Here is a 16,585-nt window from a genome sequence, read left to right as displayed (position 1 = left end):
TGCAGGTTAAAAATGATTGGGTGCAGGGAGCATTTGCCTTAGTAAAATTAAATCATCATTAAGAATTAGGTAATGGTAAATGCTCCCTACACCATATCAATTCCAATATACACCCAACCTATTATTGAAAATGACAAAAATACTCCTCCAAAATGACGAAAATAACCTTAAATAAAGGAGGGTGTAAATAAAAATTACTTCCAGAACCTTTTATCCAGAAATATTCTGGATTTGAATATCCAGAACACATTTTTGAATTCTGAAAAATTTTATCTAGTATGCATTTTCAATTTTGTATTTCAGATTTTTTTTATTCGGAATGTATTTTTTTATTTTTAAATTATATTTACTATTCCAGATTTTTAAATTCGAAATAAGAGTAATTTTGGAAATTTAAAAAAATGATAGGGTGCATGTTAGAATTAATATGGTGCAGGAAGAAATTGCCTTAGGTAATACACTCCTAAGTACTATCCACCTCACTAATCCGACCCAACAAAATAAGTCCATTAAAATAATATAAATAATGCACATTCTAAGACATGTGAGTGTGGGAGTGCCTTCTGCATGTACGAAAATAGTAAGAAATTGAGGCATAAGTCAACCGCGTGTTAGGAAAGAGGAAGACGAAACTTCTCAGAAATTCTCTAGGTCTCATCTTCCTAACATGAATAAATTATGAAAATCTAAATTAAATTAAAAAAGTTATATTTTTATAGATTTTAATATATAAAATTTCAGCAAAATTACTCCATTCGGGTTTAGGGTTTAAGAAATGAAGCGAACCAAAATTGAATATCTAATAAAAGAAAACAAAAATAAGATTGATTGAATCCAATTTTTATTACAAGATTACTTGAATTTGATTAGAATATTAATGTATTTGGGAGAGTATTACGAAAAGATGTTACTTTTTGGCAGGGTTGTTCGGTTCGTGATATATAAGAGAAGAGTGGATTGTGTTTAATTGAGAGTACTAAGAAAAGGAAACTCCTCTTCTTTATAATTTCTATTTTATAACTCGGAAGATTTTGGTGTGCTGTGATTTCCGCGATAAATTGCCCTGAGTTGTTCTGAGAGCAAAACTTCTGAGCAAGCAGGTGACATGACATTCTCAGCGGTCTCACGACTAGCCAATCTTCGACGGCACTTGGAATTGACCGAAACAGATAACAAGGTAGTGATAATAGATTTCCCTCATAATCATCTATAGTATTTGTTCATTTGTGTATCATTTTGGTATTATTCTTAAGCAAAATGTGAAATGGGTTTTGATATAGGTTGCGCAAGTCAATGTTGTTGGAGGATCAGTGAAGGTAGCCTCAGAGGTTTCTCAAGCATTATCATTGGGGCGAGCAGTTGTTGCTCTGGAATCTACCATCATTTCACATGGTTTGTAATATCTTATAATCCTATATTCTACTCACAAGCATATATACCCACAACTTAGTGTTTGGACTGTGCTCTTCTTTGTAGGAATGCCATATCCTCAAAATTTGGAAACTGCAATAGAGGTGGAACGTATTGTAAGAGAGAATGGTGCAGTTCCTGCCACCATTGCAATTTTAGATGGCACGCCTTGTGTAGGTATTTATTCTCATCATTCTCAAGATTATGGATTGAATTAGTATTTCATATTTTACATTCACTTTCAATCACAAGTGATCTGTTATGAGAAGTATGATGGAGTGCTTGCACTTAGCCACCTTTGGATTTCCTTTTCAAGTTGTTTTGTAAATCGAGTTTGGTTTGAAATGGGTTTTTGGAATGAAGAGAAGAGTCAAAATAGGAAAGAATATTGATTCACAAAACAACCTGAAAGTGAGTTAGGTCTAGTGCAAGCACTATATCATTCATATATATACCGGGTCACTTGCTTAATGGATGATATCTGCGAACCAAGTTGAAAATACCAGCTGAAGAGTTTGTCATCCCATTTTTTATTTTGTTTTTGCAATGATAACAAATATGTTTTATTGTATCTTTTTGACAAATATTCTTTTGCTTGCTTGTGTTATCTGGATAGGTCTAAGTCTAGAAGAACTCAAAAGACTAGCTACTCTGGGAACCAGTGCTCGGAAGACAGCTCGAAGGGACATTGCAAATGTCGTGAGTGTCTTGACATTCCGCACCATATTATAATTATTTATATCTCTATATGAATGTCATTAGAAACCTTGCAAAAAGAAAAGTAGGAAACCCATTACATTGAAAATGTTGTATAGTCAAAAAAATTTAAGCAACTTTATGTATAGCAAGAATTCCTTGAAGATATCGCGGAGTAAATCTGATTCGGTAGGGTGGTTGAGAGGGTGTTCTCAGTGTTGGGAGTGTGTGGACCCACTCTATTATAGTGATTCAGAAATGCCTCCATCATCTGCAATTCCCACAACAAAACTCTCTTGCCCTTCCCGCCTCTGTGACCACCACCTTTTTTATCCCACTTCCAATTCACTCCTGGGGTTGGCCAATCTATGTCTCAGATTGTGTCTCAGATTTTGGCAGTAATGGCCTGCATCTGAAGTGGGAGATGAAGAAGCAGTTTGTAGACCTTCTCGGTGAGGAGTTGGAGTTCTGTTACAGAAGCGAATAAGGGCACTTGAACATAACTTTTGGTGAAGCAATCAAGAGTGGCATCTCAGTATCAGAGAAAGGAAGAGAAATATATATGAGCTACTGAAGCATGTGAGCCTGCAAGAGAACAATTGAGGCCATACCATACTCATCCAGGATAGAAAGACAACTTTGGTTGGGAGCATGGGCTCGTCAAATGGGTTTGGAAGGGGAATAACTGTATTAAGTTTTGTTATTTATATTCTTTACAACTATAATCAGAACATGGTTTTGTAAAAGTATAAAAGCAAAATGCTTGAGTTGTCAACCAATATAGGTTAAAATTGACATCTTTACTGTGTTTGTATCTGTGTCCCTTATATGCTAGATGGGTAGTATCAAACAAATTTTGTAGCATATGATATTTATATGTATGTGTTTGGAGATCTCATGTCGACTACAGATAAGGCCAATTTATGGTATATAATTGGGTGCAAACTTCATCATAAAAGTCGGTTTTATAAAGATAAATTAGACTTAAACTCATTTCTTAATAGTATGCGTGTATCATTAGTATGTTTCCACGACTTGGTCCCCTTGGTGTTTGATACTCGGCAAATATGCTCAAGAACTTGATCTAATTACATATATACACTGAAGCTTTCACTAAGATTTTCAAACTCTTGATCTAACCCTTCAACTCTTACGAGTTTACGATCTTAAGTAAAAAATCCAAGTTAACTCGCTATCAAACTTTTTTCTGAGCAAACTCAGGTGAACTTTCTACATTCATGTGAACTTGCATGAACTCAGGTCACGAAGCGGGGCAACAATTTTGAAACGAATGCAATTTTTGCCCTTCATTGACCTTACTATTACAATATTTTATTAGGACTCACTATTTGAAGAAATTGGCTCCCTTTGGAAATATTTTGACCTTAAGAACTTATGCTTTTATGAAGTTATGTATGATTTGACAATTTATGTAAGTTTAGTCTTATTTAGCATTAATGCACCATCCTAGTTTATTATGTTTTCAGGTAGCTCGAGGTGAAAATGGTGCAACTACTGTTTCTGCAACAATGTTTTTTGCTGCTATGGTATTTTTCTCAAATACCACTTCTATTTTAGCCTCAGTCATTATATCACGCCATTTTTGTTTAACTGCCTGTACTTTTGAAAATTTTGTGCAGGTTAATATTCCCATCTTTGTGACTGGGGGGATCGGAGGAGTGCATCGACATGGGGAACATAGTATGTTAACCTCCTATATCTTACTAATACACTAAATTGGTTTTTCATGATGGATGCTGACAAACTTGCGTGTAAGAGATGGCACATTTTGGTTTCAAATTGAGACCAAAATAGATCAATCTGTGCATGTTGTACAAATTGTTATTGTATTTTAGGGTCTTTGAAAGTCCTACAATTTGCAACTTAAACAATGAAAAGGGAGAGCTATCACATTTAATCAAGTTTTCCCTTTGCAGTAAAAATCTTGTAACGTTTTATTATGACCAAAAACACCTGTTGTAATTTATCATGCTACACAATACATACAAACAATAATAATACTCAGTCCTTTTAGTTTCTTTGTAAGATATTTCTTACTAATTAAAGTTCAAAGTTGCTCCTTGGCTGTAAATTATACCGAAGGACTCTACATTTCATTGGTATTTTTATAGGCTTAAAGTGGAAATGTTTGTGTAATACAATCTGCAAAAGCTCAGTTCTCTTTGGATGGAACTGTTTAGGCACATCCTGGAAAATTTAATTTCTTATTGCAGTCTACAAACAAAGGAGATGAGTTTTTTTTTCTTTCAAATTTTACATTATTGTGGTTTCTGCAAATAAGTCTGAGATTATTATTGAGCATTATTATTTTTTATATCTTTGGGCAGCTATGGATATATCTTCTGATCTCGTTGAGCTAGGCAAAACACCAGTAGCAGTTGTATGTGCTGGTGTAAAATCAATATTAGATATTCCCAAGACGCTTGAATATCTGGTACCCATTTATTTTTATGTTAATATTACTGAAGCAGTAATCAGTTGTAGCTTTTATTATTATTATTATTATTATTATTATTATTTATCTTGAATAGGAAACACTAGGAGTTTGTACTGCTGCATACAAGACCAATGAGTTTCCTGCATTTTTCACGGAATCAAGTGGCTGCAAGGTATATTAAATCAGATTCTCGTATGGCTTTCAATGTTAAACATGTCCATAAATAGCATAGGGTTTGACCACATTTTCTTTATGAAAAGATTTACAGGAATTGTGTGTTATGAGCACACACATGATTCTGTATTTGTAAGGAATAAAATGAAACAAAAAATATTCAAAACTTAATCCCTAAAATTAAGCCTATACAATATTTCGTTATTTACACAATCATACATCCATTTGGGATTGTGCCTTTAACAACAATTTATCTCATTAGTAGATTACCAATCTCATTCTCCTTGCTCCATCCCTCTTATCACTTTTTTTAACAAATCTCCAACTTACTCCTTTTTTAAGGTGTTTGGCTCTGCCCGATACTCCTTAAAGGTGTTTGGTTAAGCATATGATATCTTCTATGTTACTTTTAATAATTGGTCTTGAATATGTTCTTCCCAATATATTTCAATTCGTGATTTTGGAAATAAGCCTTCTGATTTGTGATTTAATTGGTGATTCACGACCATGTTTTCACCATTATTATGATAGCATTTTATTTTTCAATTGGAATGTAAGTATAGAATAATGTACTAACGAATGAGTATATGGACAATATATTTGATCATTGCAAAATTTCAGGTTTCATGTCGGGTAGATAGCCCGGAAGACTGTGCACGCATAATAGGCAAGTAAAACCTTCTTTTTCTTTTTTGTTGTCCGTTTGTATTTTATCCATGATTTATATTCTTCTGGCAGAAGCAAGCTTCAAACTCAAGCTAGGAACTGGAATTTTGATAGCAGTTCCTATTCCTCAAGAACACTCAACTTCTGGACAGATAATTGAATCTGCCATTCATAAAGCCATTGAAGAAGCCAGGTAAATGTCTTTGTTCTCTCTTCTCCATCCATTATGGCTTAATATGGAAGTTGTACATTAAATGGTTTCCTAATTTTATTTCATACATTTAATATTGACTTTTCTAAAATTAAATTTAATATACTCACTTGTAGGGAAAACAATATAACAGGGAGTGCTGAGACTCCTTTCTTGCTCGCTAGAGTAAATGACCTGACTGGAGGGGCCTCACTTGCTGCAAGTATCCACTTTTAAAGTTTTCTAGCTATGCATTAGTATAAAATCATTTACTAAAAGTGTACTTTAATAGAAAATTTAGTCTATAATATGATTTCAAACATGTATAAATTAAATAGAGTTAATAATGACCTATCAAACTTTTTTGAGGGACCAAAAATATAATTAACCTTTAATATTTGTCTAGTGTTAAAGTGGAGCTTAACAACAATTTAGACATTGCTCTTGTGAAGAATAATGCTCTTGTTGGAGCCCAAGTTGCAGTAGCCCTAGCCCAGATAAGAAAAAATTGTGAAAGGTGAGCTTGTACTTCCATGATATCTGTTGGCCAATTCAACATGCATAGCCTGGAACTCTTAATTATCTGTCATTGCAAATTTTACTCAATGTAATCCTCAAAAAAGTCGAATATTGGCATCTCTGTCTTCTCCATGCAATTAGATTTTCTTTAACTAGAAAATATTATATTGAAGAAGTTTATTAAATTACATTCCACGTAAGACATGTAGTCATGAGATATGAAGCACATACACACACGATACGAAACTGCCTTTTCTGCATGTTGGAAGCATATCAGATGGGAGTGGAGTGGACAGGACATGCTTTCGATGCTGTGTCCAACAAGTTGGACACGACTCACCACCTGAAAACAACGTCACATACCCTCTAGACACTGAAACACATACAACCTATCTTGTCTGCTCCATGAGCTGGTGTTCTATTTTCCTTCTTCATGAGTGTTCGCCCACCAACACAGTGGAATTAGCCATTGTCAGCCACTGAACCACCACACCATCATAGTTGGTACACACTACATTCTGACCATGGGAAAGGTAGTTAGGATTTGAGTGGTTAGTTTGGGGGTTAAATAAATAGAACGATGTAAGGGGAAGGATGTTCATTTCTGTAGATGCTTTAGTTCTTTATGAAAGGAGAAATCCTTTGGGAAAGGGGCCTTGGAGAAGAGATTACTATTTCTTATTCTTTTCGTTTTATTCACTAAATATCTTTCTTTCCTATCTCTTTTCAATTTTGGGTTCATAACAATTGGTCTGACCAGCTGGATTTGAGTTGCATGATGGAGAATAGACTAGAGTGGGCGCATTGGAGAAAATTGGCAGTAAACAAAAGAAGATGCTTACAGTTTTGAAAACAGACATGGTTGTCTTAAAAAGAAGGTTTGTTGAACATGAAGCAAATAAAAAACTACTTGAATTCTAGAAAGGAAAACGGTTTTCAGATGGTGGGGAATACTTAGTCTACAGAGGCGAGAAATTGAAAAAAGAGGTGTTTGTGAGAGAAGCAACCAATTCAGGTGCAGTACAACATCATTATTGCAACCACAAACTGCACAAGATATTGAGGAGTCAAGAAATCATTCTTGTAGAGAAAAAGGTTAAAGACGAGGAAAGGGTGGAGACACATCCCTCTCACATCTAGAAGGTTGAGGGAGTAAAAGAGATCAAGACTTAGCTGGAAGGTTGGATGCAAAAGCACAACATCATGTAGAGGATAATATCACAAATAAGAAATGCGTTCAAGAGGAGATTGATTCCATTCAACCAAAGCATGTCAAGAAAACCATGCATGGAAATGGTCAGAATGGCTTCTGCATCCCAATTCTCTTGAATGGATCCTATTGTACTGAAGGTTTCTTGGTGTAAATAGTATTAAATCCCATTATTATGAGATTAGGTGGTGTCGAGATGAACAACAATTCAAGAGTTATTGTTTTACTTTGGATTATAGTTAAAGAGGCACTCGACCTTCTAACAAAATTAAAAGAGTCTAAGCGTGAGCAACAAAATAATACTCTGGGAATTTTTATTTTCTTATCTGGTGAAATAAGCAACGAGACATTACATCTAGTGTTTGTTGTACAGTTGGTGAAAACTGTTACCACAACTAACTAACTCCAGAAAAGCTATTAGCAACCTTGAACAACAACCAAGGCTTCCAGAAATAACTAGCAACTTCTGTAACAGAATTGGTGACTAGCATACTCTGCTACACAAGTACGGTAACTGTCCCTTTGCAAACTGGGTGAATAAAATTGGTTGAATACTCCGAGTTTATCTTGGAAAATGACAGAATGTTATGGCCCAAGCTACTGACCCTTTAAAAGCCCAACTGAGCTGACAAACCAAGTGGAAGCAGCAGGGCCAATACCAGAAACTAGAGCCAAACGTAATAGTGTTAAGCCCAAGTGATTCAAGGACTATGAACAATTTTAGTTTTGCAGATGGTAATAAGAACAAAACTATCTAGAAGCATGAGGAGGATTTCATTGCAATTTTGTTTTGCTTAGTTGTGAAATTTGTTACGCATGATAGTGCTATATGTCATAGTAGGACAGAATGAAAAATGCGGAAAGAGAATGTTCAGTTTGTTTCGATTTTGTTGCAAGGAAGCTACTCCCCTCTAAAGGAGCAGTTTTTTTGTTATTTTTTTATTGCAGTACCTTACACGTGTCTTAGTGTGCACATGAATGATTATAGATTGAACTGGCATGGCACAATAAAACTATTGGTTTGCTCTTGTAGTTTTAGACCCACTTTAATGGAGAATTAATTAGGAGTGTGAAAGTTAGTCAACTTAGCTCACACAAGTTGGCTCATCATGGGTTGGGTTAAAAGGAGTTAGCTCAACTCGGCTCACTCTGTGGTGAGCAAGAAAAATTTCAAAAATATAACAAATTTGTACATTTTATAAGCAATTTTATATTAGAGATAATAATTTTCAACATTTAGTTACTAATACAAATCAATGCAAATTGTCAAACACTGTAAATAGAAGTCTTAAAATAAATTAAACATCTAAAGTATTCAAAGGATTTGGGGATGTAAGAGGAGAACTTGCATAATTTGTATTTCATTTTAAAATATAATGATTCAACTCACCACTAACCCAGCTTGACCCAATTAACTCGCAAAATAAATTAGTCAGGTTTCTTTTGGCCCATAATTGGCCAAACTTTGATTTTTGTTTTAACCCCAGCTAGCTTGATTCTGTGGTGAGCCAGATTGGCTCACTGCTATTAACCCATTTTGACACCCTTAGAATTAATACGCACACAACAACTAAGATTTATAGGTTGAACCCACATGTATTTACATTTCCACAGATTTATTTCATGTATAAATTTTATATGAAAGTAAGATATTCTTTTATCTATATGTATATGTATATGGTTTAGGTTTATGTGACTAGAGGAAGGGTTTCATGTTAAATTATTATAGATCATTATGATGTCAAAGTTTAGTGCAACTTTCATGAAAATGTTTTGGATTAAAGTGGTGGAAGACTTCATGATATATAGATGTATAAAAAGAGAATATTCTGGTTGGAAAACATGATATATTTGTGTTGATTCTTATTCTGCTCCAAGTTTCCTATAATATAATGATGATTACTTATGGTTCCATTACCATGTTCTTCTCATTAAATGGGGAAGCTCTATGTAATAACAGTGGTTTTGGCTTGTTTCGAACAATTTTGCTTATTAATTGAATTACTTTGTGTAAATTCTTTATTATTTTTATGTTCCTTACAATGATTGGATGTACATGTTACTTCCTGATATGGGTTCTTATCTTACTATTTGTTGTGTATTTATAAGCTAAACGTCTTAAGTTAGAAGTTGGAAGATGGTCTGCATAAGCAGTCTAATGCAACTACAATTGGGAGCAGGAACCTGGCAACTTTATTACACTACTTAGTGTTTCACTTCTGTTGAGTGTTGTCTTATCTCCCGATTTTTCCTGTGAAGTGAAGATATTTATTTTGTTTCTCGGAATGAATTTGACGAGGAATCTTGTCATGTATATTTTATCTTTGCTTTTGCAATAAGTTTGATGTCATGTTGAATAGATCCCTGGTGACTTCAACGATACCCTGAACTTGTGTTTGGATGACATTTTTTATACAGAATTTGAGACGTTTGGATTGAAAATTCTATAAGAAATTTAAATTTTAGAAAATTATTAGAATAATTTGATTATTTGAAAATAGTGGATTTTAAAGTTTATCTAAAAGTAAGAATTTGAAAAATTTCTTACTTGTAAAATTAATGTCTTTTTTTTATATTCTTTTTTTACTTAATTTTAATTGGTATATTGGTGGTTTGATGTTGAGGTTGTATTTTTCTGCACCATATTATTTAAGACATGCATCCAAGATAAAATTTAAAACCAACATTGTCTTTGGTTTCATGTTTGTTTACTGATGTAGAAATCCGGAAGTGGTTGTTATATACTCCGGATTTAGATATCTGGAAAGTCATTTTCGTGCTTCATTTAAGCTTCTAGATGACTATATCCATAAGTGAGTAATGAGTTTTGAATTTTCATGTTTAGAATGATGTGTTGTAAATGGTGCTGAGGATTGAGATTCGAAACTCATTTATGTTGTTCAGGTAAGTTTTTGGATGACCAAATTTGGAAGTGACATATTAGTTTTAAACTTGCATATTCGGAACTTTGTGATTTAATTTATAAATATGAATATTTAAAAAGTAAAGTCTTTTAATTCGTTAATCCGTTAAGGACAAAATGTATATTTTGAAGTTAGTGTGTTGAGTGCTGAGTTGATATTGTGCAGGCCTGATTTTGATAAGTGTTATTGACTTGATATTATTATTTTTCATGTTCTAGTGAAGGTTATTTTTGGATTAGAGTTTATTATCGTTATTTTTTTAAAAAAGATTTTATTGTGCTGATATAGTTTAGTGTCATTTTCTATTAATGTTAATCTTTTGTCAAAACTAACATATTTTAATTGATGTTAAACACAATTTTTATTTATAACTATATATTTTTTTTTAGGTGAAGTTGTTTTCTATAAAATGTAAGTCAAGTTTATTTCTTGACTAAAACATTTTTTTCTTGGCTCTGATTGTCATGGTTAGTTTTTGGTCAATGCCAACTAGGAATTTTATTGATACAATTAAGGTATTTTTTTTATTGATGTTAATTAAAGTGTTTTTAACAGATATTAATAAGAATGATCTTGCCGTTAATATGGTTAGGAGGATTATTTATTTATTTGTAAGATTTATAAAAAAAATATTGGTAAGACTTATTTTTTTTTGTGCATATCAAATTAATCTTCTCCATTGAAGTTTGTAGATTAAGAATTCATATTTTGTATATGATTTTAATTTTTATTTAACACAAGAAAGTTAAAATCCAGTAAATCTGAATTATTTCATTCAAATAAAAAATTTAAAATTAAACAAGTTGAAATGAAAGTAATTTAAATTTAACATATTTGAATTTATTAGAATTTGTAAAAAAAAAGTTGTATCCCAACGTATCATTGTGCCCAGGTATATTAGGAGTTTGAATATTGTGTCTTTGCTTTATAAATATAATGGGTTATTACATAAATTTTATACATTGAATATTGTCTTTGCTTTAAAAAGATAACGAGTTATTAAATAATTTTATCCTGATTAATTTAATATAATAGTTATGTTTTATGTAAAAATCATTCTTTTATTAAGTGGTTTAGGAAGATCATATTGAAATGTTTCAATATATATGCATATATGTTATAATTGGACAAAAGTTATAATTTTGAAGAGTTTTACGTAGTTAATAACATTATTAAATTTTGCATTAAATCTGAAAATTCAAATAAATTTATTCAATAAATCACAAGCAAGGTGAAATCGAAGAGGTTTATACCATGCAACATCAAGTGGGTTTTCTTCGACGTACAAATATGCTTCCTTAAAGGTTAAAGTCCAACTTCCAAATAGATTGGAAAATATTCTCATTAGTAGTTAAGATATGCGGTTCAAACCACACAGATTAGTTACTTACTAATTAGGTAAAAATACCAATTTATAATTTTCTAAATAACTCATGATCCCAAAACTTCTCTCTCGTTTAACCATATTGTCAAATTAAATTCCATTAAAGATTTGATTATATAAAATCACTCTCAACTCTATTATATATTACACATATTTGCACTTGAAACACTATTTCTTGATATACAATACAAAATTGTACAGCAAGGTATGCGAGCATTACAGAGACACACAAATTACTATACCCCACATCATCCTATTTCATTGTGGTAAATGCAACCACATCACTGATGGATGTAAGTAGATTAATGAAGTTAAATGTTTATCAAAATTCTGATGTATGTAGAGTTAAGAGTTAAGTGAGATGGATGTAAGTAGAGTAATGAAGTTAAATGTTCTGTGGCTGAGTTGTTTAACTGTGGAAGTTAAAATTAATGGTTCAAACAATATGACCATCATACAACATAAAATATAATAAAGTATGATTTTAACTATTTCACTCCCACAATAAACAGGAGAAAGAAATTATATTTCAACTATTTCAGTCCAATTTGAAAAAACATTATTGACATGTTTCTCTTTCTATATTTTGAATGTATTCAAACAAATATTTTTGAATGTATTCAAACATATTTGTTTGACATAAGTACTCCACAATTAATTTATTGTCAAACATTCAATATGTATTACCAAAAATCTTCTACATTATAAGAGTTTAATTCAATCATGTTCTGTTTTGATAAATGATAGCACCATATCATGTTAACTTATACATCATTAAATAAAATATTATTATTCGCATATTTATATTAAGAGTATAGATTTATAATTTATTTTAATAAATACGAATATATTATATTTATATATAAATATAGTAGGGATTTTTAATTCTTTTAAGATATAGTAGGGATTTAATGCGTCTTTGTTATCCCAGATAAGAGGTTAAACAGTTGGGAATACATATTATCACCAAATGAAACATATTGCCCCACATCTAAAAAAGCAACTGAGAAATGGAGATTTTTAAAAACAATAATAATATTTATGAATGTTTAGTCGAAGCATCAAGTTTCTTACATGCATATGAATAGGATTGAAACCAAACAAAGTTAAAGTGATATAATTGTCAGTACAACTAAAGGTGAAGATTTGAGTTCTTGAATATTTGATTCCAAAACTTTATTATCCCATATCTATCCATCACCCACACAACGACTTTCATTCTTATAAGGATGATAAAGAGTCGCCGCCAAACTATCAAACTTCAGTTTTATTATCAAATGTCAGAATGAAATAGTACCATGCGTTTTCAACCCATTTTTTTTGCACCCGAGTGCAAAAGTCCATAGTAAACCACACTAGTAAGACTCATAGTCATAATATAGAGTGAGCAATTAGGAATTTATAGAGGTCTCAAATTATCTTCTACATATAGATTCAACAATATGTTACCGTACAAAATAAAAGATAATTGTACAAATTAAAATATGATCTTACTCCCATAAGACTTAGTATTGTAAATATATAACTGATGAACAATGATAGCACATTGACAATATAGAGGAAAAACAATCTAAAGTTGAAGGTCAAAATAACAATACATATAAACAGATCCAAATTGGCAATACAGAATAAGAGCAAGCCTATAAAGAAATTGTCATCCAAATTGGTTATACAACATGAAATTGCCACGATTCACGATTGAAGTCCGTGCCTTTTAAAAGCAAAGAATAATAGAGGGAAAAGTTTAACAAAGAAATAAAAAAAATAGCACAAGTATACTTTTAATTGTCACCTAAAATTAATGGTTCAACCTTTGGATGATAAAAAGTGGCCGTCAAAGTACCAGTAAGTAAAAGCTCCCTAAAAACTTCAGTTTTATGATCAAATGTCAAAAAGAAATAGTACCATGCGTTTTCAACCCATTTCTTTGCACCAGAGTGCAAAAGTCCATAGTAAATCACATCATTATAAGTAAGACTCATAGTCATAGTACATAGTGAGCAATCTGGAATTTACAGATGTCTCCAATTATCTTCTACATAGGTATAGTATAGAACTAATCTGGTGAATATATACGTGATGAACAATAATAGCACCAATGTCATGTTTTCAATTATTGAATTGTGTCAATTAAAATTAATGGTTCCAGAATATGTTATCGTACAAAATAAAATATCATCGTACAAAATAAAATATCATCGTACAAAATAAAATATGATCTTATTCACACAAGATACCTAATGAGCAATGATAACACATTGACAATACAGAGGAAGAGCAACCTAAAGTTAAAGATCAAAATGACAATACAGAAAAATAGAAATTCCAAATTGACAATACACAATAAGAGCAAGCCTTTAAAGAAATTGTCTTCCAAATTGCTTATACAACATTTGAAGAAATTGTCACAGTTAAAAACCGAATTGGCAATACAACATTCGAAGAAATTGCCACGATAGTTCGTGACTTTTAAAAGCAAAGAATAATAAATGGAAAAGTTTAGCAAAGAAATAAAAAAAATAGCACAAGATATGTTTTCAATTGTTCAACTGTGGTGTCACTTAAAATTAATGGTTCAACCTTCAACCAACATGGATGATAAAGAGTGGCCGCCAAACTACCAGTAAGTAAAAGTTAATCTTGTGAATATATATGTGATGAACAATAATAGCACCAATGTCATGTTTTCAATTGTTGAATTGTGTGTCCATAGTAAATTACATCATTATAAGTCAGACTCATAGTCATAGTACAGAGTGAGCAATCAGAAATTTACAGAGGTCTCCAATTAATTTCTACATACGTATAGTATAGAACTTAATCTTGTGAATATATATGTGATGAACAATAATAGCACCAATGTCATGTTTTCAATTGTTGAACTGTGTCAGTTAAAATTAATGGTTAAACAATATGTTACTGTACAAAATAAAAGATAATTGTACAAAATAAAATATGATAGCACATTGACAATACAGAGGAAGAGCAATCTGAAGTTGAAGGCCAAATTGGCAATACAAAGAAACAAAAAGTCCAAATCGATAGATTTCAGATTCAAGAGATTACCTTCAAAATAGAAATGGTGGGTTTGCATCAAATAGCATTATGTAGAGAAGGTATGTCATCGTGTTCTTAACTTTACTTTTTTTATATGTTATATTGATGTTTTATTTTTCTTTATTTGTTAATTGTAAATGGTTAAATTTCATAGAAAAATAGAGGAAGAAGAGAAGGAAAAACTTTAGAAGCAGCAATAAGAGTTCGTCTTCTCCCCATGAGTTCGTCTTCTTCCCACGAGTTCGTCTTCTCCACATTTTTTTTTTTTTTTCCGTTTATTATTACTTATTCACCGTCTTTGGACAGGCAGAAACTTCAGAAAAAAGAACATAGAAGGAGGAAGACAAGACACTGAATCCCAAGACACTATTTTTCGTGTGTGTTCTTATCACTATCGTGCTTACCCCTGCAAGGCTCCAATACGAAGGAACATTGTTAAGAGGGGTGTGTAATCTAGATTCGGTGCATGTTGCATTCTAAAAAAAAAAAGTTGCATGCGCTTCTACATCCATTGGAAAGTGTAGGGAAAGGTTGGAAGTTTTGTTTGTGAATAGAAAAAAAAAATGGTTGGTTTTGAGATTTGATTGCGAGGGTTAAGAATAAGGGAGGTGGCGGTGATGGAGGATATGGAGAGGAAGGTTGACAATGGTGGTAAAGGATAGTAACGATTTGACTATCCAAGGCAAAAAAAAAAAAAAAACATATTTCATTATATTTTCTTTTTTTGTATATAATATTTTTCATGATTAATGTTGATTGAACAATTAAGGAATTTTTGGTTTATTGCTTAATGGTGTCACATGTGTTGCAATGATTAAGAGTCTCAAATGTTACTTAATTGTCATATATAATTGGTTGTACATAGGTCTAATGGAAAAATATTGGTTTAGTTCCGTAATTGATAAAATATTAAAAAATAATGAAACTCAAATTCTATTTAATTATTTTCTTGATTGAGTTTATTTTTAAATAAATTTTAACTAAACTTCATCAAATATATTTTTTTTTACCCATAATTGATAAAATATTAAAAAATTATAAAACATATGAAACTCAAATTCTATTTAATTATTTTTGCTCTTGGGTTTGAGTTTTAAATAAATTTTAACTATTAAAACAAATGTCTTTAGAAAAGTGTTATTGCCATTTTTAAAATTTCATTCTTATTTAAAATTCAATCATAGTGATCAACATTTTTGGTATTAATAATCATACTGGTAAAGTTCTTCGACCTCTCCCCGTTAGATGGAAGTTTCTTTCACCAGACTGGGTTAAAATTAACTGCTGCTAGAATATCCTGGTCTTGCTAACTTCTGGAGGTATTTTTCGTGGGAGTATGGAGGAATTTATTGGAGTTTTCTCTACGTTTATTAAAGTTCATATTGCTATGGTTATTAAGTTTTATGGGGTTATATATGCTATGGAGGAAGCTCAAAAGATGAGGCTTACTAATGTTTAGTTGGAATGTGATTCTGCTTTGGTTTGTGTTGCGTTTACTGCTAGGACCAATGTTCTTTGGATGCTTCGTAATGCTTGTCTTAATTATTGTGGGAAAATCAGATTTAGGGTTACTCATATTTTTCGTGAAGGAAATGCATGTGTTGATAAGTTGACTAATTTAGGATTTATTCATAAAGAATCTTTTCATTGGTACAATAAGCTACCACCTAGTCTGTTATTAGAGTTATTTATGAATAGATATAGTCTACCTATGTATAGTTTTTTTAACATGAGTTTTGGTCTAGTCCCCCCATATTTTTGTATTTCCTTTTTTTTTCTTTTTTTTAATAATAATTTTTTTTCTTTTTTTTAATAATAATTTTTTTTCATGTGATGACAAATAATTGTTGTTACTTGAAGTGTCAACATAGCTGAGATGTCAAGTTGCATAGTGATG

General features: G+C 31.6%; 1 protein-coding gene across 3 annotated transcripts; it reads left to right on the top strand.

The window, feature by feature from the left end:
* The first annotated feature begins 801 nt into the window (after positions 1-801).
* On the top strand, positions 802-9,765 carry LOC137822294 (indigoidine synthase A family protein). 3 transcript variants are annotated; one of them, XM_068627183.1, is made up of 13 exons: positions 802-1,177; positions 1,281-1,392; positions 1,477-1,587; positions 2,027-2,109; positions 3,594-3,653; positions 3,747-3,807; positions 4,455-4,561; positions 4,659-4,736; positions 5,360-5,405; positions 5,477-5,597; positions 5,732-5,817; positions 6,030-6,111; positions 9,433-9,765. In XM_068627183.1, the coding sequence occupies exons 1-13, from the start codon at positions 1,106-1,108 to the stop codon at positions 9,434-9,436; spliced, it is 1,023 nt and encodes a 340-aa protein (XP_068483284.1). In that variant the 5' UTR covers positions 802-1,105; the 3' UTR covers positions 9,437-9,765. The 3 variants fall into 3 exon arrangements, 2 of the variants coding, with proteins under 2 accessions (XP_068483284.1, XP_090153512.1); XR_016517407.1 differs by having other exon boundaries at positions 827-1,177; positions 4,239-4,561; XM_090297386.1 differs by lacking the exon at positions 9,433-9,765 and having other exon boundaries at positions 827-1,177; positions 6,030-6,115.
* The last annotated feature ends 6,820 nt before the right edge of the window (positions 9,766-16,585 follow it).

Source organism: Phaseolus vulgaris, chromosome 11 (assembly GCF_051622355.1).
Source record: "Phaseolus vulgaris cultivar YP4 chromosome 11, ASM5162235v1, whole genome shotgun sequence".
Taxonomy (NCBI): Eukaryota; Viridiplantae; Streptophyta; class Magnoliopsida; order Fabales; family Fabaceae; genus Phaseolus; species Phaseolus vulgaris.
The sequence above is the reverse complement of the archived record's forward strand: the minus strand, read 5'-3'. Positions and strand labels throughout refer to the sequence as shown.

What these genes read in the sequence shown, in the direction of transcription:
- LOC137822294 (XM_068627183.1), top strand. Translation starts at nt 1,106, where the DNA reads ATGACATTCTCAGCGGTCTCACGACTAGCCAATCTTCGACGGCACTTG. An exon ending in AGACTGTGCACGCATAATAG is followed by an intron (nt 5,406 to 5,476) that starts GCAAGTAAAACC and finishes TTCTTCTGGCAG; the next exon opens with AAGCAAGCTTCAAACTCAAG. An exon ending in AGGGGCCTCACTTGCTGCAA is followed by an intron (nt 5,818 to 6,029) that starts GTATCCACTTTT and finishes ACAACAATTTAG; the next exon opens with ACATTGCTCTTGTGAAGAAT.